Source organism: Chelonoidis abingdonii, chromosome 15 (assembly GCF_003597395.2).
Source record: "Chelonoidis abingdonii isolate Lonesome George chromosome 15, CheloAbing_2.0, whole genome shotgun sequence".
Lineage (NCBI taxonomy): Eukaryota > Metazoa > Chordata > Testudines > Testudinidae > Chelonoidis > Chelonoidis abingdonii.
The window spans coordinates 16,908,439-16,934,532 of NC_133783.1; the positions used below are offsets into that span (position 1 = coordinate 16,908,439).

The 26,094-nt window shown below is 37.6% G+C and overlaps 1 protein-coding gene across 6 annotated transcripts in view; it reads right to left on the minus strand.

Annotated features, from left to right (window-relative positions):
* ANK3 (ankyrin 3) overlaps positions 1-26,094 on the minus strand; it is a 548,067-nt gene that overhangs the window by 263,598 nt on the left and 258,375 nt on the right. For all 6 annotated transcript variants that reach the window (XR_012657046.1, XM_032786555.2, XM_032786562.2 and 3 more), the window contains 6 exons: positions 16,868-24,592; positions 16,178-16,252; positions 15,045-15,176; positions 13,288-13,431; positions 10,073-10,163; positions 6,478-6,853 (listed from right to left, as the gene is read on the minus strand). Coding sequence is in view for 5 of the 6 variants with exons in the window: in XM_032786555.2 (XP_032642446.1) it covers positions 6,478-6,853; positions 10,073-10,163; positions 13,288-13,431; positions 15,045-15,176; positions 16,178-16,252; positions 16,868-24,592 (8,543 nt within the window). In the remaining variant the exon portion in view is untranslated. The remainder of the gene's footprint in view (positions 1-6,477; positions 6,854-10,072; positions 10,164-13,287; positions 13,432-15,044; positions 15,177-16,177; positions 16,253-16,867; positions 24,593-26,094) is intronic.

The window sequence follows — 26,094 nt, forward strand, 5'->3', positions numbered from 1 at the left end:
GAACAGCTTGGAGATTTTGAAAGACAGCAACAGGCTTCTCTCATAAAGATGACAGAAAGATTTTACTCCCATTGGGCTATATCCAGCCACGCCCCCTGCAAGCCTCCATTGGATTTTAAAGAAGGGAGCGTGACTGATAAATTGAAGAGGTACATAATGTATGTTATTAAAAATACCACTCTGCACTCTCCTCAAGGGCATGCATCTTGGAGAGATCAATACCTCTGGAAAGCAGTGTGTTTGCATATCATAGAGAGAAGGTAGAACTGACCAGTATTAAGAAGACACATACAAATATTAATCTAAAAAGGCAAATTTGAAGTGCCATAAATAGCTGGAATTTATGCTACTAAAGTAACTATTATATCAGGTAAATTCCATCACTGTAGCATAGGTGCTATATAAACATGACAGCAGCGCTGTCTTTCTGGTTTCATCACTGTTTTTCAATAAAAACTTATAAGAAAATCCTTATAAATAACTGAGTATTAAAATTCATGTTTTAGATACAGAATGTTTTGGTTATGTCTACATTACAAGCTAGGGATGTGATTCCCCTACTCGCATACAAATACTGGTGCTTGCTCTCATCAAGCTAGCACAAGTATAAATAACAGTGTAGTCGTGGTAACAGGGGTAGCAGCAGCAGAAGCATGGCTTAGCCATGCCAAATACATATCTGTATTTGTATGCCAGCATGAGAATCACAGCCCTAGCTCACAGTGTTGACATAACCTTTGACTATGTAAATGTTCGAGGGTAGTGGTTTTCAACCTTTTTTCATTTGCAGACCCCTACAGAATTTGAAATGGAGGTACACACCCTCTTGGAAATCTTAGACATAGTTTGCAGACCTCCAGGGATCTGCGGACTATAGGTTGAAAACCACTGTTCTATAGTAACGATAACCTTTTGCAGACCCCTTACACATAGTCTACTGACACCTAGGAGTCCATGGACCACAGGTTGAACACCACTATTCTAGGGCAAGTAACAGCGAACTATTTGAGTGTAAAAGAAAATATACACAACAAATGTATTTATTTACATGACACCACATTATTAATTATTATTATATCTGTGAATACATTCCATCAACATATTATTGTAAAAACATCAAACAAGGATTAATCCAAAACCCACTCAAGACTCTCATTGACTTCAATATGTTTTGGATTAAGCCCAAATATCGTTAGGGGAAGGATATTCAAAAGCACCTAAGGAATTTAAGAGCACAAGTCCCATGGAACATCAATATGTCTTATGTTTCTAAATCCTACTGTTAGGTGTTAAAGAATGTGTTTTACTTGTGAGTTAGGCAACTGAAAGAAAGATACACCAAAATACTTTATATCACACATGCCTCGTGTGCATACATTCTGTTCCATAACAGACAGACTTTTAAAGTGGTTATCCACCCTTTACAGTTTCATTATATCAACCTATGTCCGTATACCATTATATCTCACTATACATAGTAACTGTGTTAATGATGCCATGCAGAACACAATGGCATTAAGAGAGACAAAAATGCAATGCTGTGTGGTTGTTTTCCACCAGAAGACAACCGTAAGCCTAGGGATTATGCAAAGAAGGACTACCTAATATTTTAGTTGTAAATACATACTAGAAATGGAAAGCACATTAGAAGAGGGTGTCTAATATGACCAACACTGAACATCAGCACAGCAGTCAAGACCAAATCCATGCCAGTGGTACCTCTAGAACTAAAATCACAGGATACCTTCAGAATCACACGCCGGCGATAAACTCTTGTAGTGATTCTCTGTTCCTCATCTGAGCTCGACTCACTCTGAATCTCAATGTCACTGTCACTAAATTTCTGATAAAGGCAGTTTTAGTATATTTTAACAGCACATTTAAAAGACAAAACATTCTGAGCAGGAACACCCAGGAGAAAGAAAAGGTTATCATAGACGTTAATTCATCCTGTATGTGCCATGTATGTGGTGTCTGCAATTTTGCCCATTAGTTTATTGTGGGGTCTTTTTTGCTCTTTGTTCTGCTGTAGTTTGATAAATATTCCATTTATGAAGTATCTTAAGTGCCTTTAAAGCTTTTTTTATATATGGGACAAATAATGAGATCCCAAAATGCATTTGAATAAATGAATCTCAAGCATCTTACCTTTACAAAAGATGGATGTGAGAAAAAAAACAAACAGGCCACAAGTTACAACTTTTTGCAAAATTATGCTCAAGAATTAGCAGTTTCAACAAAACCAGTGCTAGAAATCTGGGCCTATAATGTTCTGTTAGAGATTGTTCCATTTCCTGCCTGAGGAAACAAAACAGTTCATGGTTTCTGAACTACAAGCATGACCAATGCCCACTGATACCTTTCCATTGACTTCTATGAGCACTGGGTAAGGCCCTAAATAGGAAATGGAATGTTAGAAATGAGAGGGGGTGGGGAGAAAGGGATGAAACTGTATTGGATCCATGAGTGTAACAAGTCAGTTACCTCCTGAATGATTAAACAATAAACACCAGTCAAGATCCAGGGAGATAATAAATAGGTATTTTCCTCTGGTAGAATTTTATTGAGTAAATGGCTTTCCCACTCAAAATTTATCTGATTTCAAACTGTATCAAATAATTCCAGGGCTAATTACAAACAGTCTGCATTTATTTTTTAAAAAAACTAATAAAGTAATTTAGAAAGATTAAATTGTGACATTGTCTTGGTACAATATGATGAGTATTCAGACCCCAAAGCCCACTTGCGATCACAAAAATCTGAGCATGTGCGCATCTGCCTGTTCTTTGCATACACTAGGATTCATACACTGCCTGTTCTCTGCATACACTAAAGTGTGCACTTCCACAAACCACGATCAATTTTTTAGTGTGCATACAGGTGACTGTGCCAGTAAAATGAGTGCACATGCTACAGGCACAATGCAGTGGTAGGGACCAGTCTGAAAACTTGGCCAGGTATCAGCCACATTTTTTATGAATCTAGAAATATGGTAATTATCTCTACAATTATTCAATACGACTAACGTTGAGAGAGAAAAGGAACAACATTACTTATTAAAATTCTGCTAACTAAATATATTAAACCTCTTCCTTTTTGTCTATCCAGCCCAGCACGTAAAATAAAAGAGTATTTCTCAGAAATGATCTATAAAGCAAAGAAAGCAAGCATGAGAGAGATAGAGAGAGAGAGAAACAGAAAAGGAATATTCAAAGGAAAGGAATGCAGATAGGTGAACATCTCAAGAAAATACAAACCTATCTGTAATGTGCCAACCACACTACTGCTGCTATCCAAATAAATAAATCAATTTAATTTAATTTCATTACGATAATAAAAAGTGATAGGAAACGAAAATGGATTCCCAAAAATCACAACTATGTTGGAGAAAGAGTGCCATTAATTAAAGAGTTAAAGTATCTTCTTTTAGTTATGATGGAATTTTGACGCCACTGCATTTGGAGCGACCATGATAAAGTTACAGCACTCCAACAAGAATAATGTTTAATAGTTCTGCCCCTTTTATTTAAGATAAAATTCATGTGAACCTGATGCTTGTGAAAGGTGCAGCCAGAGCATCTATTCTTTGAACATGGTACAGCTGGGGTAGTGGCAGAAAAGAATTCCCTCACCATGCCAGTAGGTCTCAAAACCATTTTTTGGTGGGTTCTCTGAAGAATCTTTGCCAGCTATAAAGGTGAGAGTTAATGAAACTGTAGTGATGGTTTCTGTAATGTGGAACCTGTTCACTAGGAACTAGGCCATCAACTCATTTCACACAGGCAAGCAAACAGCTACCCAATAGTAATGGTTTGATTTATTCCATGAATATTCTGGACCAAAATTTGAAACGGTGGCCTAATGATGAAAGCTAACTCCCGAGCTCCTTCTTAATGTCCCTTTCCATCTTCAATGCCAAATGGCTTGTTCTGTGAAGTAACTGAAATTGTGCAGTAATTTTTTCCTGAAGTCCACCTATTTTCCCACTCAGACTATGATTTTTTTTTTTCTTTATAGATCACGTCTGAAGAATACCTCCCAGATATATTATAGTGGAAATTCTCCTTGTCTTTTCAAGTGAGTATATGTGATAGCTTACTTAACTACTGGTTACAAATCATTCAGATCAAAGAGATTAGAAAAACCAGAAGAACCCATGTCTTCACTGATGTATCATAACAGTACAGTCACTAGTCAATTCTAGCAAACTGTCTGGTAGTCTTACAAGGTTTGAGAGAGACTCAGAAATCACATAGCTCTGCAGTATCCAGCTTATTCAAAGGTTGTGTCATTAAGGTGACTCACTTGTTATTTGGGGGTGGGAGGGAAGAGAGAGAGAGCTTGAGAACTATCACCCTCTCCTGGATGCTGCAAGAGAAGTGCTGAAAGCAGTCTTGAAAATATGCACACATTTTTCCCACACTCCAGCACAGAATCTTCAAAACTGAAAAGAGTCCAAGACTAAAAAGTGGCCAACTGTCTGTTTTCTGACACTTGGGTAACCACCTGGTGGAAACACAAGTAGAATTAAGGGTTTTTACAATATTTTTGTTTAAAATTTTTTAAATATAAGGAGAGGCATTTGGGTCTAGTGCACTAAAAATGAATCTGGGAGTCAGGACTCCTGAATTCTGATGCCTGTTATGCTACTGATTTGATTTGTGGCCTTGGTTAAGTCACTTATGCTGCCTGTCTCAGTATTCCCATTTTTTTTAAATGAGGACAACAATACATTCATAAGTTCTGATGCAAAGTCCACTGAAGTAAGTAGGAATCACCCCATTGATTCAACTAGCTTGGGATCAGGTCTTTAAAGGGGTGTTGAGAGAATTAATTAGTTAATACCTGTAAACGACTTTACAGCTTAGATGTGTCACAAACTAATAAATAAGAATAAAATACAATAGTACAATACATAATTGCTAAGAATGATTATGTTACCGGGTATAAAGGGATGCGGGGCGAAACAATTAGGGAGCACTTTAAAATGAACTACATTTAAACTAAGGGCTCGGCTACACTCAAAACTTCAAAGCGCTGCCGCGGGAGCGCTGCCATGGCAGCGCTTTGAAGTGTGAGTGTGGTCGCAGTGCCAGCACTGGGAGAAAGCTCTCCCAGTGCTGCACGTACTCCACCTCCTCATGGGGATTAGCTTGCAGCGCTGGGAGCCGTGCTCCCAGTGCTGCGGCACTGTTTACGCTGGCACTTTACAGCGCTGTATCTTGCAGTGCTCAGGGGTGTGTTTTTTTCACACCCCTGAGCGAGAAAGTTGCAGCGCTATAAAGGGCCAGTGTAGCCAAGGCCTAATTTACTGTATCATGTTATGAAAAAAATTAGTACATACTACAAACAAAAAAGTTACATTGCAAACAAATTCTAAGATATATTTAAATGGATCACTTAATATTTATAATTCCTTAATCTATTGCCCTCAGTAAAATAGAATCCCTGTATAGATGACAAAGAGAGATGGAAGGAACTCCAGTGCATCTGCCCTGAGATTTTTCTTAGCTATTTTATAGATTCTTAGCTCCCTGGTGGCCTTATTATTTATCAAATGGCAACCTTCAAGCTGTTGGGCTTCATAGGACAGAATTGTTGTGCTGTAAATAATTATTTGAACAAACTTAATTAGGCTGCAGGAAGGAAATCAGCTGTTGAGAGTTGCACTAAAATTCCATCTTGAGCAGACAACTGGCTGGAAAGATGCTGTGGGTGGAACACCCGCATGCCCAGTAAGTATTTAGTGACATGCAAAGAAGGCAATGTAAGACTGAAGGGGAGGCAGTAGACCACACTTATCACTAGATGGAAGAGCATGTCCTCTCCTAGAGAAGTGCTTTGTACACTGGTAATTCTCTATAGACTTGTGCAAGACCATTCAGCTTGGCTTTGTGCATTTGCAGTGTGAATGAGCGTGTCAGGGGAACAAAGCACAAATAGGTTAAATTTCGCCAACTAGACAAGATATTTTTCTGAAAATTAATGTAGTGAAAAAACAGGCAGGGAAGATTCTCTGCCCCACTCTGCTCGTTTTGATGGCTTAAAGAACAGAAACCATCTGCATCTCTCCTGTAGAAATAGAACCACGGAAGCTAGCTTCTGGCACCACCCTTGACACAGCTACTGGCATAGCAAGCTTGTCAGGGATGGGAAGGAGACATGGTCCATGGTGACTGTTGCTAGCTGATGCAGCTCAGAGCAGCCAAGAAGGCAAGGCTGGGTACCAGGCAGAGAATTATGGAGCCATAATTGTCTCCTTGATGCCCCCCAACGCTATTTCACCCTTGCCCTTTATATGTCAAAACTCGGTGGTTGAACCATTATTTTTCATTATTGTAATTTAGTAAATTAATCATACCAAACTGATGTTAAAAGGTAGAAAAACGAGTTAACAAAACAAATTTCACTATAAGTTTACAAAACTTTATGTCGATTAATATGTATTCAACCAGATTAATAATTGCAGAACCATACCTTTTGTTCAGACGTTGCTGCTCCCGCCTCTTCCTGGATGTTTGCTCTTGGCTTGCTATCTTCAGGAGTTTTCCAGCTCATCTTCTTCATGCTGACAGGCACAGAGGTTTTAGACTCTTCTGCTGTTGGCTTGCTGGTCTCTTCTAAAGATTTCTGATATGATGTTAATAATGTTTGCTCTTCAGTATGGACAGAGCTTCGTGTTTTTGGTTTCAGAGTTTCCTTGTCACTCTGTTTTCCCATTTTGTTCATGGACTCTTGAACATAAGATTTAGTCTTTACTTCTGTTGTAGTTTCTGTGCGGCTTCCATTGGTTTCAACTTTCCCAGTTTCTCCTTTCAGATATGAGGTAATAGAATCCCTACATTGGTCCAGGCTACAAAAGATAAACAACAGACAATCACACAATGTTCAAATCGCTTTCAGAAATGCTAAACAATTATCTTGGTGTCAAGATGCCTGTATTCTCACTTTGTACTTTTTAAAAACAAAGACTCAAAGATTTAAATGTAGTATGTGAACATCAAGCTATTGAATATTCCTGTATTGGGTACAGTAGTTTTTGCCTGGGTGGTCTCACTTGCAAAGGCACTGAGAATTTATAGTTCCTACTGAACACTGAAAATCAGGTCACATGTTTTCATTCTAAGCCTTTTCCAATTAGTGGGAAAAAAGGAAAAAAAAAAAAAGAGGAACAAATGAGGTACACCAACATGGCCTTATGAACATATGAGATAAATACTCACCTGACACTACTGGTTGATTGCTACTTACTACCCTGAAGTTTCTGCCTGAATTTAGCCGTATACCTCAATATATCACTGAGGCTCAAATAATTAGCTCTTTTCTGAGAAAACTACAAAGTTAGTAAAGAAACCGTATCAAGTTGCTAATGAAACAGAATAAACATCCCGCTAACAAGATATAATTACACATTCAAGTATTCTGTCTGTAATTCATTTAATTAGGTACAATATCTCCTGAATTAGGTATATTTCTCAATTAATCCAAATTATCTCTGGACAAATCATACCAATATTAAATCATTCACATTGCAGTATTGAATTTCTCATCACTTAAACCCTACACCCACTGAAGTCAATGGCAAAACTCCCAATGAATTCAGTGAGAGAGGATCTAGCCCTTAATAAGTATTTCAAAATGTTTTAAGCCAGATCCTCAGGTGGTGTAAATTGGTGTTGCTCCACTGAAGGCAGTGGAGCTCTGCTGATTTATACCAGCTGTGAATTTTGTCCCTTAAACTGATATCACTCATGAAAGGTGCAAATCAAGAACCAAGGATCCAGCCTAAATATCAAGTTGAGGGGCTTGGTAGATACAATGGGCAACAGCTACAGTAGCTCTTTCCACCCCACCACCACATATGAACTATCAGATATGGGACTATAAAATCTTTCAAGAAATAGACTATGAATGCCCTTGGTTCAGCAAAGCAATTGACCTTTAGAAAGCAGACAATCTCTTGTGCCCCATTTTTAAAAAGGTGTGGTAGGCTGATGTGACAGAAGTTATTTCATATAAGCATCTTATTTATAAGATTAATTACAATCCTGAAGAATTTGGGATATGGCAAAAATTAACCCCTTGTGGAGAAACAAAAATATACAAGCATGAGGAATAGAGATTTAGGGAGTAGTGTAGGAATGGAAGTGGAGCAGTGCAGGACTCTGCTTTTACAAAGTGTTTGTTTATTGTGTGTCCATAGTTCATATTCTTCTTCTGCATAAATCTGTTTAACTGATTTTAAATAAAAATACATTTACTTTTAAAAAAAATCAAAAAGAAATATCAACAACAACACTGGAAACACCTAGCTCTGAAACAGACATATTAACTACCAATCCCGATATATTATTTCAGAGACACTTAAGAGTCAAATCTACTTATTACTTTTGTTGTTATTATTATTATTATATTTATTCATATTCTGGTAGTATCCATAATGCGGTAAGCGCTGTCCCTGTCCCGAAGAGCTTACTGTCTAAGATTTCTTGTGAAGGGGAATTGTTTAAAAAGGGATGCAGCATAGCCATGTTCCTACAAATTATGACAATGCAGCAAAGAAAATGACAAACAGGAAGGAAGACTGGTTGAAGGGAAACTCCAGTAAGTGCACTTGTTGCATGATAGCCAGTGAGCTTTACACTGTTGTTCAGGAAATGAACTATAGATTATCATTTAAGTACTAGAGTAGTTCATACACATGGTAGAATGAATACATTTTACTGGGCTTGTGCTCTGAAGTATATTATTGCAGCCTTTATTATTATCTGTGCTTGAGTCTTTCTGTATGGGAGTGGAAATGTCATGAATGTGGTGTTTCCTTCTACGATATTTCTGCATAAATGGCAGGGGGGTTGCCCTCCCATTCCTCAAAATCTACCAGTCTTTGGAGATCTGAAGCAGGCAGAAGACATTCACATAGAGGCTCCTTTCCTTTGTACAGCTACCCTGGGATACTAACACTGTTGGCCCTAGTTCCACATTATGGAGAGGAAAACAGCACAACTTACCTCTGGCTTAATTGGGTTATAGAAAAGAACCCATGAGAGCAGGGCACAGACACCAATTCATTTGTGAATGTGGAAGAGACTACTGGGTAGGGGCATTAATAAATAAACAATAAGCTAACCATACTTAGAGTATGTCTACACTGGAGCTGGAGGTGTAATTTCCAGTGTGGGTATACACAGCTGTGTTAGCTGTGATCAAGCCAGTGTGCTAAAATAGCAGTGGAGTGGGTTAACCAGCCAAGTATGATCCTGACTGAAACATAGGTACATACTAGGGTGGTTAACCTATCCTGCTACTTGTGCTACCATGTCACACGGACATCTTTTGTATGCTAGCTTGATCAGTGCTAGCACAAGTATGTCTACCCAAACTGGGAATTACACCTCCAGCTCCAACATAGACAGAACCTCTGTTAATTACTTTTTTCAGTGTTGTGGTGACATAGACATAGCATTTAAAAGACAGTCTATTCTTAAACAGCATAGTTTAGTGAATATTGATTTTTAACTTTTTATTTTCACTGTTTTTTAAATAACTAGTGAAGTTCTTGCTTGCTGTGAGGATAGTTAAGCCTGTTGTATACCATCATTTAAGACAGCTATTATATTTTACAAATTATTTGAATGTTGGCTTTAGATATTTAGTTGTCAGAAATTTTTTTTTAAGTTATCCTAATTCTGAAGCTGTCAGTGGAAGAGAAGCACAGTTGCAAGATATGTATTAAGGGTCTAATCAGTTGACCTAAATGACTTTTGGAGTGTTTCCACTGGCTTCAATGGGCTTTGGATCAGACCTTTATAGAAAACGTAATCTACATCTAACAGAAGATAAAGCATAGTTATCTGACCCAAATGATGATAGGTATTTAAAAATATATATATATTTTCTTGGACCTTGTTGATAGTGTTCCAGACTTGTGTAAGAAATACAAATACATTAAAACCAAGCTATGAACCTGAATAACTTCAGAAGGCTTTTTTTAGAAATCTTACATCTGGAAGTGAAAATGACAGTGAAAATGATTTGTTTGAAGACAAACATCTATATTCCAGATCCTTACCTATCATCTAGCCGATCTAGTAGTTCACCACTTATTCTGCGCCCAGGCGTTGGTGGTTCAACATGGACACTTGATGCCTCACTCTGCCAACCTGTAATTGAAGACATTTCCTGTTCTGCTTGCTGAACATCTTTTAGAATAGACCACACTTTTTCTTCCGTCATCTCCTCAGACTCAACTCCTTCTTCAAGATGAATGTCCTCAAACAGAGATTTAAGCTTTTCTTCTGTCATCTCCTCATCAGTACCAGACTTTTCTCTCTCATGCTGTTCAGTTTTCACTCCTGTTTGACTAGTCTCTTCACTCTGTATTTGTTTTGAGTACTTAGCATCTTTTGATATCCCACCATAACTACCAAGATACCGAGGATAATCATTCAGGTCCACTTCCTCCAAACGGCTCTGGCCTACAGACATATCTTTAGGTGCTCTTTCTTTAGGTACTGAGAAATCAGGTTTGCTGTCTTCCAGTGAAGTATCTTCTTCAATCACCACTGGAGGTCCTGCTTCTGTACCGTCTAGATTTCCCTGTGAAGTCACTAAGGCATCACTCAGTCTACTAGGAGTTCTAAGGGGTGACTCTATACTAGAGGTATCACTAAAGAAATCATCTTGATGGAAAGGGGTGGGTGGCACGAAACGCAACCCAGTGGGAGTTTCCAGTTCCACTTGAATGGTGGGATAACCTAAGGAAGACAGTACATTTGGACTGACTGGAATGAAGTATGGAGCAATACATAAGTAAACATGTAAAATGATTGATGAATTATAGAAAATATTAAAATATTAAAATGAGATGTTGTAGCCATTTAAATGTGACTGTAAATTAGATAGATTTATTGGTTTACCCTAAATGGATGCAATACAAATTAGAGTAGCTAAAATGGCTAGTTGCTAAAATCGTGGCAGCTACTGCTCCTGACTTCTTCAGAAATCAACACTCTGTAAAGGTTCTAATGAATGGTTTTGCAGCCACCTTAACATTTTTATAGCTATAGCACACTGACTCATGAGCAAGCAAATGGAATATATATGGATAGAGTTGGTGGTCCTTTATATCTAACATTGTATTTTGTGGCCAAATTATGTAACACTCTCTCTCTTTGTTTTGGTTCATGCAAACTTGATGAATATAATCTAAAGGAAGAATCTGATCATAATGCTGGACAGCCAGGTTGTGTTGTGTGGCATGTATGTGTGTGGGGTGAGTGGGTGGAGGTATTTTTGTTGTTGTTGCAAATATCTGTGTCTAAAACAGGTCCACATTTGTAATATCCTCGTTTTAAAAATTACACAATACTTACAATACTATGCACTAGTATACTCCAATTTAATCATTGTGCTACAAAAATATAATTGTTAAGGAACAAAGAATAGAAATGAATCTCAGTGTGGCTAGGAAAGAAGAGTAGATTTTAAAATACAGCAGAATAAAATCTAAAAATAAAAAGGTGTCAGCAAAAGGATTATGTAACACAAACACCACAGGGGAAGAATCTATATAAAAATTTCTGGTACAGTAAAATTATATAGATGAGAGGACTGTAGTGAGTAAGGAGATCTTGGTGATCTTGGAGACTGAGGAGATCTTGGTGACATGGGTACAATCAGAAACACTGATCAAATAAAGAGAGAAAAGAAAAGATAAGTAATGAAAACATGGGAAAAATCATTCTCAAGGATTAGACTGAATACACACAAATGAATGACAATGAAATGTAAAATTTACACTCCAGTAAACAAACATTAAGCTGAATATCCTAGGAAAGGAAGACACGTTTGGGGGTTCAGTTGACATTGTGGTGCCTGTTGAAGGAGGTGTATCAACAGGATTTTTTCTGAATCAGCTGAGAGAAAGGTAAAGAGCGGTCTGGTCTTGGTGAGGAAAGGAAATTTGAGGAAGGTGAGGAGAAGAGAAGAGGAGAGACAAAAGTAACTGTGGAGAAGCACATTTTCTTTATAATAAACACTGCTGCTATGATTAAAAGGTGCAAGCAACATTTCAAGAGGAACTTCCTTAAAATGTCAACAGAAAATTATTTCTGCAATGCAATGATTCAATGACTGAAGCTGCTGCTTAATAATGGAGCAGATTAAATTTATATAGTCTAATAATCAGAAAATCCCAATATAATGCAGGAAGAAGATTAAGTCATCAATACACATTTGAAGAAAATATATGCAAAAGGAGATGTTTTGTACATAAGACTTGAATTGTATATAAGATTTTAAGATTGGCACGGTTTTAAATCAGAGTTGAGGTGACCAGTGCCACCAGTATATTTTAAAGATAATTTCAAAAAAGAAATAGCAGTAATTAGTGGCTCCACAGGACCAATACAAAGTATATGCTTGCTTATTGCCATTCTGTTGTATAATCAGAACCCCATTTGTCCTGCAATTCTTGACTTACAATATATGGCTCAAAATTAACCCAAATTACTCTATAATTATCTTATATAGTTGTAGGGTGAAAACTATTACAAGTTTCCACTTATGTAAAATTGATATTTTCTCATTCAAAAATTAAACACTTGGGTTTATATTGCCATTTTATATTTGGAAAATTATGGTTTAATTTCTGAAAGGTTTCAAGTATAAATTATGAATACATTCATTTTTATCAAAGCTGTATATTAGTAAATTGCAAATTCTTTTAGTGTACATACCATTATTAAACACTCATTTCTTTTTAGGAGAAGATTTCCTACTCCCTAGTGTATGGAGATGAGACTGAAGGATTTTTTTTTCCTGGTAGCATGGGGCACAGTATACCACCAACTACATTACAAATAATTTTTAATGCATGAGCAACTAAATGTATGATTTTTCATTTGACAATTGAAATTGAAAAACACAAAAGTGCCTGATCAATCTATACCGAAATTAGTGGGAACAACTTTATTCATGTGTATATTTTCAGGACTGGACCCTTACCTTTGGAGACACAAGCTGACATAAAATGTAAGTTGAAAATACTATACAAATGTGTATTAGAGTTTTGCATTTCATATTGCATTTATGAACTTTAAAAAAACATAGGGCAATTCTAAGTACCATAATTGTGATTTTGAAGAGAGAAAAAAACTTTAAAATGAAAAGAAATTAATTAGTCCTTCACAATTTACTGTCTTTTGAGAAAAGGTCTGTTTATAATATTTTTCTGTATTATTGGACATATTATTGAAATAATGTATGTGCACAGAATTCAATTACCATCAACGGGATCATGAAAAACGTTATTTTCATCTGCAAAACTTCTAGTGCCTGAAATGTTTCCATAATCAAATATTGGTCCTTCCAACAGCGTCACAATATCTATTCGGTTAATTTTTGTCAATACAGAGGTTAAGGCATCAGCTGGAAAATATAATAAGTAACATGTCAGAAAAAATTCAGTCATCTTTGAGTTATGTAATTGTTTCCCTCAATCTCAATCATACCGCATTAATTAGAAGATGCTGAGACATGTGTTTCACCTCAATGCTTTTGTTTGGTTCTGGAAAGTTATATTTACTAGCTTGTCTAAAAATCATTCTGTGGTATACTTCTATGAGGCATACAATGTCTAGTATGAGTCTCCTTCACAATGTAATTACATTGTTTTTCATGCCATCATTAGAAGCAACATGACTGAGACCAGAGGGTTCCTAAAGAATATATTTCCTTGCTACTAGAACATAATATCCTTCCACTAAGGATGTCATTGTAGACTTTGGAACAACAGGTGACTGAACATGGGCTAATGATCAATAAATGTGATGTGCAGTTTTGTTGTAGCTATGTCAGTCCCAGGGTATTAGAGAGACAAGTTGGGTGAGGTAATCATATCTTTTATTTAGACCAACTTCTGTTGGTCAGAGAGAGGAGCTTTTGGGTAGCATGAAAGCTTGTCTCTCTCACCAACAGAAGTTGGTCCAGTAAAAGATATTACCTCACCCACCCTGTCTCTCTAATAAATGTGATGGTATTTAGATGTGGAGAAATCTTGTTGGGCAGATCGTATTTCTGCAAATGACCCTAAGGATAGATCCCTTTCACATTCACCCTTACATTTCAGATTTTTATTTTGTTACATTATAAGGCCTGTCCCCTAAAGATCTAAAGACAGAAAGGGTCCTCCCCTCATCCCATGGCAGAGAAGGATCTGAACAAAGTGAAATCAGGGCAGCTCAGCTGAAACAGGGATAGAGCTGGTGGGGAAGTCCATACAGATCATCTGCAGCTTTTGCAGGGAGCTAGGGGGTGGCTGGCGCAATCACAACTCTTCAGACTCACTGACCAAACCCAAACATCATGGGGGATGGGGAGGGCTCAGTGTGTATAATGGCTGCAATAATGGCAACAGGATGGTTCAGCATCCACTCTGCAACCTCTTATAGGGGATTCTGTCCCGCTGACACATGTGGCCCACCCCAGGGTACAGCCTGAGTACTTATGAACAGTATACATTCTTCAGTGGTTTTACTGACAAAACTAGTGAAAAAGGACACTCGAAAACTTGAAGAAAAATTATCCTCATTCTTTTTCATATGCCTGGAGAATAATAGGCATTCAGAAGATGGATCAGGCCAGTGACACACACTGGAACTGATCGGGACAGCTGATCAGAGATTTAACTCAGCTAAAGCAGGATTGTATGGGTTGGACGATGGTAGAAGACGCTACTGTCCCACTATGAAGGCCAAGAACTGAAGGTTTAGCATCTCTCTCCAGTATGCAACAATTCAAATGAAGTAACTACATAAATAGATATGGTAATTACCAAGTGAATACATATTATAATTTCTTGAACTTTGGTAAAAATAGCTAGAGCAGGAAATGTTATTTCATGAGTGCTACTTAGAAAAGCTTTATTATGTTTTCATATTCATGTCCAAATAATCAAGATGATGGGAGCTACACTATTTAGAATATGGCAATATATGAAGTTGTGTATAATTTATAATCAACAATAACAGCTCTGAACTTACTTGTAGCATTTTTCCCATCTCTGGTAACCCATTTTTTTAATAACATAAAACTCTGAGCAATCAGAGAATTGGGGTTTTCTACACGGATTTGATTAATTTCATCCACAGAAAAATTCAGTTCTCTTGCCAGTTCTATAAAGCAAGAAAAAATATACCATTATCATCATGTCAGTCATATCTTGTCAATTCTGTAAAAGTAACAGCTTTATTAGGTCACACAGATGAATTAATGTAAACAAATATCTGACACATAGTTTATAATTAATTTACGAGATAATTACAACCAGGAGTATTAAAACTTCCCAGAAAGACATCATGCCAGATCTTGTAATCATATCCCTGGTAGGCATTATCATACCTGCATCAAGTACACACACTGCTGTAAGGTAAAAATGGTGAAAAAAACCTCCGTAGAGGTTACCTTATTGCTGTTGATTTTTAAAATCTTGTATGCTGTAATACTTGATATCCAGATTACTACATCTCTCTCTTCATCTACTATAATCACTGATACATGGTGACACAGTACAATGAACTGAGTTTATTGGAGGAGTTGATTTGCATTGCTGTACAGTATACAACTGCAGGACTACTACCATTACTGTTATGGGGCTCATTCTCAGAGGTGGTGAACACTCATAACTGTTGCTGAAGACACTGGGAGCTTGTGGCGCTCAATGCTTTGGAAAATCAGGACACTGGACAATGGGAAAAGCCATACTACCCCAGATAAGTGTCCAGCCAGCAGGTTCCCAACCCTCTCAATCCATTTGTGCCAACTATTCCCAGAACAGGACTTAAGGAGAATAAAAGTCCTTCACTATTTTAAATAAAAGTGTTTATTTACTGATCAATGGCAAGACAATTCTGCCATTAGCATTTCCTGGGAGGTTTCTTCTTTTAACTGAAAATCTATTGAAATGTTTAATAGTTTACAACAAACCGATATGGACTCCACTTTTGTGAGATGGACAACATCACTGACAATGTGCACAGAACCCTCAATTCTGAGTGACTCCTATGGGAACTGAATATGGTCAAGTCCATAAAAAACTTGTAGTACCTTACTATAAAAGATGATCTGCAAAAATAATTGCTAAATTCAATTTCAGTCTGACAGCATAAAAACATACCTGTCCAGCTAAGTCCCAGATGATCAGCTACAATTGCCATCCTTATGTCTGTTCGTTCACATGGACTCTGTGGACCTGTGGTTTACAACATCTTGATTAAAAAGATTTTGTAAAGAAACCTGAAATACTGGACAATAGTTTTTAATATTTTAATTTACCAAGTTGCTGGTGTTCAGACTGTATACTAAAATGATTGTGTCTTAATAACCTACAAAATAATTTCTTTGTCACAGCTTTTATATTTTCACCTGTCTAAAGCTAAATGTCAAACTACATGACGTTGTAGTATAATGAGACCAAACATGCTGACATTCTAGCTACTGGACTATACACAAATTGTTCTATTATTGGTGAAAAACACCAGGGTGGGATTAACACCTATTTTTTCTACTTTGACACAATGAAATTTGCTGTTACAAAATAAATCTTTAAAAGTCCTGAGTTACATCAATGTCTTCAGCATGCTTCACTAGCTGTCTACAATATAGAATTTGTATAAAGGAAGAAAGAAGAGTATAAGACAGCACATACAGATGACAATGACAGAATGAGAACTACAGTAAGTCACTCCACAGGCAATCACAACAGTTCATGCACTAGGATCAACAAGTTGAAAGTTTTACAAACTAGGCTTGATCTCCACGAGGTGAGCCATGAGAGCTCCAGAAACCTGACTGCCTTCATTCTCACCAGTCCTTTTACTTCTCCTCCTCTCACTGTCGACCTTTTCAATCTTTGATTTTAAGGATGCTGCCTCTGTTCTCATATCTCTAGCAGACTTCGATGTAATGGAAGGCTGGTAAACTTGAGTAGCTTCTGATAATGATGTATTTCTTGATGAACTGTCTTCTTCATCATCAGACACCTCTGACTGCATCTTTTTCTCTTCATCAGATAGACGATCCACAAGCTTTAATGTCTCACCACTAATTCCCTTAAAATATTCAATAGAATGTTTACATACCTCCCTAAGCTGATTTTTCCTTACTTTAACTGTTGTCATTGTGATAGAGGTAGATCTTACCTTTACTGGTAATTTGGAAGGAAGCTGTTTGATTTTTCCTTTTTCTAACTGCTCTTGCTTTTGCATTGTTGGTGTTTTTCTAGATATAGCTAGATTTTTCCTGGGTACATTTTTTACTGGAATCTTAGATCTTAATTCTAGACATGGAGAAGAATTATTTTGTTTTATTTTGTCGGGTTTACTAGCCTGTCTCACTTTATTCGCTATTCTTTTTTGGACATTATTTGGTGGGACGACTTCTTTTACTGAACTGGCCTTTATGGGAAGTTTCGATTTTGCTCTACTCCCTACCAACTCTCTTGACCTTTGCTGCTGTCCTTGTACTTTTGGCTTATCTGATATTCTGTGTCCTTGTGTTGCCCCTGTCCCTCTTCCTGAAGTGCTTTTCATTTGGTTAGCTTTCTGTATGGAACACTTGGGTTCACAATGTTCTTTTAGCTCTACATTACAGGTAATATCATTTGTATGGCTACCAGATGAATCTAAATTGTTGTTGTTATTAAAATTATCTTTTTGAAAATCATGTTTTTCTTTTTGCCTACAGCTTGTCTGGCTAGTAGCTGAACTTGTAATCACTGCTACAGTTTCATTTTCTAATCCCTGACCACTGGGCATCACAGCTTCTATCTTATCTGTCACTTCTCCAGGGCCATCTTTCTTCAGAGTCATCGTGGAAGCAGAAATTCCCATTTTAATAGGTATGCGCAATTTGGGATCAACTTTAGAAGTGTTAACAGTTGTCGATGATTTCTCCAGAGAGTTACTACCAAGTGTGGCTTCCATACAATCTCCACTGGCCTGGATGATAGGCTTATGTTCAACTGCTGCTGTTTCTACTTGTCTCTCTAAGTTTGTTTCTACAATGCTGTCCCCTGACTGTGGCTGTGTGATAGCAGTGACTGTACTTTTATCCCCTTTCCCCTTGTCCCCTGACTTCCCTTCAGAAGTATGCTCACCAATCTGAAAAAATTGGAGTCTTTCTTCAACAAAATCCCTCTTGCTCATGTCAATTGCACCACTGCGAGTCATCTCAAACATCTTCCCTTCATGAAATGGGAAGGGGTTGGGCTCACTAGTTGGAGTACTTTCGTCTGTTGGAGTTCTGGCTGGAGTTGTATCAGGTGTCGTTGCTTGCGATCTGTCTTCTACTGCCAGACCAAATGGCTTAGCCTCATCATCCCTTGATTTAGTTTCAAACACTTCATCATCTCCTCGATTATTGGACCATGGATCAAAATCCAGACTTTTGGTAGCTACTGTTTTAAAAGGTGTTGCAAATTCTTCATCTACTTTGTAACTGAAATACGAATCAGGAAACACAGTTCTGTCGGGGTGTCTGCCTTCCAAGGTGAAAAATTGTGCACCTGACTTCTGCTCGGTCTTTTCAGAACCTGGACCTTTTGAAAGTGGCTTGTCTTCTTCAGCGCCTACCTTTCCTTCCTCCTCAATAACTTCCAGCTTACTTTGGCTAAAGCAACGATCAGTCTGTTTTAAAATGCCCTCTGTAGTCCATATATCCTTTTTGGTTTCTTCTGCTGGACCTGCAAGTTTAGAATCACTTTCAGTGAAACCATCATCTTCGTCTTGTAAATCATAACCATCAAGAGAGTCAATTTCAGTTGCATCTGTATCATGAGAGAATTCTGCAGTGGTTGCTATGGAACACTCGGTGATAGACTGGTCATTAGTCCCATTTTGTGCTATGTCATTCTGGGGTGACTCAAGACCAATGTCAAACTCATTAGGTTTTCCAGAACTGGGATACCCTAACTCTTTCTGGTTCTGACTCTTGTCAGAAACTTTGGGTTTTGAGGCTTCTTTCTGGTCATCTTCAACTTCTTTTAATTTAAAAGTATATTTTTTTAATGGAACTGGTTGATACAGTGATTCATCATCACTAGAGTCACTGACATCTGCTCCCGGTGGCACGGGGGAAGGTGGCTGTACTCTTATGACTGGTTCAGCCAGCTGACATTTGTCTTGTTCATCTTGCAGATTTACTTCTATCATCTCCATTTCACTCTCAGGGGAATAACGATGATTCTTTTCTGACTCAGCTTGATCTGCATCTAATGGTGGAGGAGGTGGGAATTCAATGTAGGCAACTCTGTTACTTTTGGGTCTTTTGTTAGAGTCTTTGTTTATATTATTAGGCAATATTTTGTCAATTTTTGGAGCTTCCACTGCTGTGTGTTTTACAGAGGTTGACTTAGCCTCTGCTTCCTCTTCTGATTCCTCAGAAACCTCAGGTATGGGACTGGGCTTGCCTGGTATATAAGCTATTAGTGAGTCGGGTGTTTTAGAGGTAAACTCATAACTCACTTCCTCTGAGCTGGGTGTTTCTGGTGTTAAAGGGCTTTTCCCAGAGCTATCTATAAAGGATACTTGTTCTAGTGTGTCATCTTCTGGACTACCTTGTGGAGAAGGTGGTTGTTTTTGCTGTCTAGCTGTATAAAATGTCCCCCTAGTCTCTTGTACTGTCTTACTTTCCTGACTTACAATTTTTTTTACATTTCCTTGTTGCACCTCCTTTTCATACTGCTTTCCTACTTGAACAAAACTGACATAAACTGGCAAAGTCTTTATCTCTTTCACTCCCTCACTATTTACTAAAGGTGCAACTTTATCCAAGTAATCAATGGGACTAGGGTCAAATACCTCACTTGAAGGAGATTCCTTTCCAGGACTAAAGTCTAAAGAATCAGGTGATTTGCTAGGGGATATTTCAGTTTCCTCCACTGGAGGACTTAACACTATGGAACCTTGTTGCTTGGTAACTTTAGTGACTTTTGAATGTTTTATTTTTTCATCTTCTACATAATCAAATTCTCTCTGAACTTGTTCCTTAATCATAGTTGACTGGGACACTCTAGCTGACAGTTCATATGCTGATTTTTTTGACTGATCATAAACACTATCAAGAATGGTAGATGACATTCTTTTCTCCTCAGAAATTCTGACTGGAATGTGGGACACAGTCGATTCCTTTCTTTTTGAAGTTTTATCTGTCATTTCATTGGTGTGTTCCCCTTCTCTGACAACAAATTCTCTGTACAGAACCTTTTTTGATGGAGATTTTACACTCATTTCCTTCACCTCTCTTGAATGAGATCCATGCGTTGGCAATTTGTGTTCACTCTCTGTCACAGTGATAAATTCACTCTTTTTAGTTTTAGTCTCAGCATGGTCAACATGGTTTTCTTCCACCATATCTTGAACAAGTACATGGGAAAGTTTTTCTTTTGGTGTTTTATGGTTAGAAGCTCCAGGACTTTCCCATGTTCGATAGACTTTTTTGTCCCAATGTCCCTTAGCTGGTAAGTCTGAGCTATATGCCAAGTCTTTAGCTTGCTGTTCAGAAGTATATTCTAGCAGGCTTTTACTTGATATTTCAGTGCTCTGTTTCTGTACTTCTGAAGCACAAACGTCTTCTATAACTTTTCCTTTACCTTGGACATTATCTTCCTTCAGTTTCATAGTAGTATATTCTTTTTGCAGTGATGCATTTCCTTCTGTCAGATCTATTTGTTTTGGGTGCTTTTCTCTTGCATAAAACTGATACACTGGTAGTTTGCTTTCTTGTAATTTCTTTACTGGAATTTTGGATTGACTATCTTGCTTTTTTTCTTCTTGAGCTAGATCTTTAGTCCTTGGACTTATACTTTGTTCAAATTTAAGTCTAATGGAATTAAGCTTGGATTGTTTTAGCTGAAATCCAGTCTGTGAAGCTTCAGCTGTTTTACTCTGCTGAGCATTTCCTTTGTGTTCCATAGTTTGTTTACAGTCCCTCGTTTGTTGAGCAAGAATCTTTCTTTCAGGACTGCTGGGCAAACTTGCTGCTTTTCTTTCATCGGCTGTTGGAGAACACTTTCCATCATGCCCATACTGCCGCACTTTACTCCAGTCATCACTCAATGTCCCTATTTCACTGAGCAGTACTTTTTCAGGGCTGCTGCTGGCAGAGCTATGACTAGAATGCATTTCTTTGCCATTTTTTTTATGTTGCTTTTTCTCTGGAGATTGTAGCTCATCATTCAACTTTTCTGTTTTGTCCCGAAAAAACTGTGATACTTCAGTCAGTTTTTCTTCTGCCTCCTTAACAGTCCTGTCCACCCTGTCTTCATACATCATCTTTTCTCTACCTCTGTCTAATCTGTCCTCAGTAAAGCGCATCCACATGGCATGTTTTGGACTACTAACATCTCCAGTGTAGTGTAACACTGTCACTTTATCATAATGATCATCTTTAGACATTTTACCTACACCATTTTCAGACACATCTTTATAGATTTTGGAGAGAATTTCTTTTTGGGGGGCAGTGGCTACTTTTTCTCTGCATCGTTTATCAGACCCCTGTAACTCTGAACTAAGGGGTAGAGTATGGTCAGTAACTGACTCCTCAGTATCAGAATGAGACACATCTAGCTTTTCTGAAAGAAGCATTTTCTCAGCAAACCTGTAAGACTCCCCTCTTAATTCTGACAACTCATCATCATGGTATTCTATTGAGTGTTGACTCAAAAGCTTCAGCGTTTTGTAAGAGTCATCAGACACGAGTTGAGCAGAACTAGGGCGACTGTCTTCTTCCTGGGAAACAGGAGTGTTTACTCTAGAAGATTCCAGATAAGAAGGAAGTGACTCTTCAGCTGTTAGCTCTTCTTCTTCTTGCTGACCTTGTTCATCAGAACAAGGAAAAGTATCATGTTTTTCCAAACCTTTTATGTTAATATCTCCCCGAGGTAAGTCTTTCTGATATACATACATTTCTTTTTCTGGATGCTTTTTTGTTTCTCTAATAATGACTTCAGTAGGTTCAGCTTGATTACCTTTTTCAATATGGACCTCTATTATACGTTCCAGTTTGGGTTTCATTTTGCTGTCCTTCTCTGCATGTTGTGGTGAAGTTTCAGCAGACTTGCTAACATCTGATGTTACTGACGATTTATGTTCAAACAGACCTGCCAGTTCTTTGGAAGGGTCACGTCCTGATTGAAAAGCTTTCATTATGTCATGAACGGACATTGTTTCCTCAGTTCTTTCTGAGGTACTTTCAGTGCATGGAGGTTTATGATAAACCATTCTAGTTGTAGTAGTGATATGAGTTTCTTCTTTCACCCGGACACCTTTGCTAAGAACACACTTGTGGTCATCTTCTTCACTGTTGTTGGTTTTCATTTGAAATGCTTTAACCTTTTCTTTAATAGACCCAGTGGGTTTTTGTTCCAACTCCATTAAAGTAAGTGCAGGTTTCAATGAAGGTTGCTCCTCTGTTTGCTGCTCTGGAATCTCTTCTGATGACGGTTCATAACTGCGGATAACATGAACTACTTCAGTTCTTGTTTCTGTAATAACAGGAGGGATGGGTGCATCATGGAAAAGTGGTTTTGGCCCTGTGCTTTCAGCACTTTGTGGGGCTGAAGGTGTTTTTTCACTTCTTGTTTCAAAGCCACTGTCAGACAAAGGACTTTTATCTTGGTCATGTTGAGAAAAATCATCTGGAGATTCTAAAATAGTATCTGTTCCAAAAAAGGAATCTGCAATTTTACATAATTCTTTTTCTGAAGTAGAAGGCCTCATGGAGGCTGGAGGCATTTTAAGTTTATGTTCCTGTAAAGCAATCACTGGTTTTAAAATGCGTTTTTGTCTCTCTTCATCTTTTTTCCCCTCTTCAAACTTGTACTTTATGGTTGCCAATGAAGTACTACCAATATCATTTGTTAAATAATCAATTACTTTTGTCAAATTGTAATCCTTTTCAGATGCAGCTTTAGCTTTAATTTGCACTTTTTCTGGAACAGGATGGCATGTTATAGCCTGTTGTCTTGCTTCATCAATCTCCTCTGGACTGAACTCTACCCATTCATCTTCAGATAAGTGTCCTTTATCGCTTTTTGACACTCTGGTTGACCCTTTGTTTTCCAAACACACATCTTTTTTCAGTATCTCACTAACTTTTACCAAGTCTTCTTTTACTTTCTCAACAATTTTAAAGGGCTCTTCATCATCAATTCTACCCTCTTTTGTTAGTTCAGGCTGGAATGGCTTGTCCTCCGTTACATCTGTCTGCAATATTGCAGTCATCCTGATTAGGTCCTCTTTCATTTCAGCAACATCTTTCAATATCTCCTGGCTGGAGGATAAAGAAGATGGGGTAGACAATTTAAGAGCAGAGGGTGCTAAAAACAAGGATGATTTTATCGAAGACGAAGTTCGATTAAAGTGAGGCTGTGTACAAGTCTCTGTAGTCAATGTTTTACTAGGTGATAGTAATGCAGCTGCTGATTTTGTAAGTGAAGACTCTGGAAGCTTCTTTAATGCTGGTTCAGATAAAACATTGACTAGAGAATATACTGGCACTGTTATTGTTGATGAAGTTACTGATGAGGTAGTTGCAGATATTGACCCAAAAGATGTATATAGTGCACCTGCAGAAGGAGTTCTTATTGACTGAAAAGCAGATGGTGTTGAAGACACAAATGCCCTAAGTGGAGAAAATGGCATTGTAGTAGTGGTCGGAAACACCTTCTCAACTGTATCAGGGGCTGCATTAGTAGCACAACTTGCAGAACTTGTAGTTGCAGAGATCTTGTCTTGAAACGTAGCTGCAGGTTTGGATCCAGTTATTACAGTGGCAGAGGATGGATATTTCAGAGGTGACATGGATCCATTAACCAATGCTACATCTGTAGGTCCAGGTATATGTTTCACAGGTGATGAGAGAGATGAAGTCATCATGACTTTAGATGATGAAACAGCATCAACCTCTGACTTAGCAGGAGATACCACTGACTTTAAAGGTGAAGTTAAAAGTGGTGATGCTGATGTGATGATAGACTTAAATGGTAAACTTGAAGAATACATGTTAATGTTCGATTTGGGGGATGCTGGAGGTGTCATGGTGATGGATGATCTCTCCAAAAGAGACCCTGCTGTAGTCACTGGAGATGTCCGAGAAGGAAATGTTGAAGTGGATGCCATTCCTTTTAAATTAGTGGCTTCTGTTACTGCAGAAGCTCTGATGAAAGAACCAGAAGAAACTTGGATATTATATGGAGGCTGTGATACAACGGTTTTTATTGGTGAAGAGATTGTCCGAAATGATCTAATTGGAGATGCTACGTCATTAACAGATTTAATTGAAGAGGTAGTAGAAGCTCCTAACGTAGATTTGATTGGAGAAGCAGAAGAAACAGACCATATTGATTTTAATGGGGAAGCTGTAGGTGTATTGGAGGAAGAGCTTGATAGGGAAGTGAAGCCTGATTTGGTTTGCCCAGGCACAGTAATTGGAGCTGTTGTCCATGACTGATATGGTCTTGTTGAAAAGAATGGCTTGTATGAATAAGTAGCAGGTAGGGATCTTGTTGCTCCTGCACTCCGTTCAACTGTTTCTTAAAGTTTTAAATCAAAATCAAACGTAAAATCAACAAAAAAGATTGAAAAACAGAGAGACCAGAGAAGAAAATTGGTCAGTAAACGTTGTAATATTACAAAGAGTAAGTACATTTTTTGTATGAATCAGAATGAAATAGGCAAAAAGAACAATTAAAAAGGAAAAAAAGAGGGATGAGTCATATAATTATGACTGATCCAAAATAAAAAGCAACATGAAATGAAAGACATTAAGCACATCGCAACCAAGTCGCAACCAATGGAAAACAGAAAACACAAAAGGAAGAATCCATAATGGTAAAAATAATAACCACAACCAAAATCCTTCTCTTACTTCCTTATTGACTTTCTGATGTGCTAGTTTTGAAATATTAATCTCAGTTCCATTTTGCCTGTATAGGTACGTCTTAGCTTTGGCTTAGCTATTATAATTATCCTTTTAGTAATTTCTATTGGTCTATTCTGAGCAGTATCATTAAACAACATATATTGTACCTACATAAAACAATATAAACCTGTGTAGAATGACATTAAATAGCTAAAATCCTTTTTGAAAACCACTCAAAACTATTTCATGCAGAACCCAAAATACCTTTAAGTGACAGGCAATTGATGTGCAAACTGTGAAGCAACTGGAATAAATTCAAATCTTTATCTATCCATGCACAATTCGTATATGCTTCACGCTCACAAAGCCAATAAGAGCAAGAACTTTTCTGAGTCAAGAGTTAAAAAAATAGAAAAATAAAAAGGAACCTTTTGCATTTTTTTCATGCGCTATTCCTTTTGCTTGGTCAAACCGAAGAAAAACTTGAAATGAAATGATTTTAAGTAGCATTTGTCATACATGAAAAATGGAAAATATGATTTATGATAAACGTGAGCAAGCAAAGCAACTCAAACACTTTACTCATGCATAGTATACCATGTCAAAACAAGCAAATGAAGTAATACATTTTATATGCTGTATTATGCACAACATGTAAATAAATATTTTCATAAGAGGCATTTAAAAGAAGAGTACACTTTTTCTACAAGATGTAGTGTTTTGCTCCTTTTGAGGAGATTTCTTGCATCAGCTCAAAGAAAGACCTGTTCAACTTTACATTTCTCAAAATGTAACATTAGATAAGTACTTGAAGAACAATATAGTAAGTAGAGATGATCTGGCCAAGACAAATCTGTTAACTATGAGCATCCCCCAAAAGGCCCAATGTATTCACAGGCATCGCAAACCAAATCAGTAGGGCCAGTCAGATTTTGAAGTCACCAGCTGCAGGTACCAATCCAGAAGGCAGTATTTCTGGGAATGACATTACAGCTTCCATATCCTCTGATACAGTAATGACATTCAGAGAGTTCGTTCACAAATAAGTAAAATAACTTTTAGGCACAATTTCTTTACTTGGTGTTAGTAATGGAGCTAAAATATTCCAACTACCTATTCCGCACACCTTTGTCTGAAATTATACTGACAATTTATCAAAGCTGTTTGGTCTGT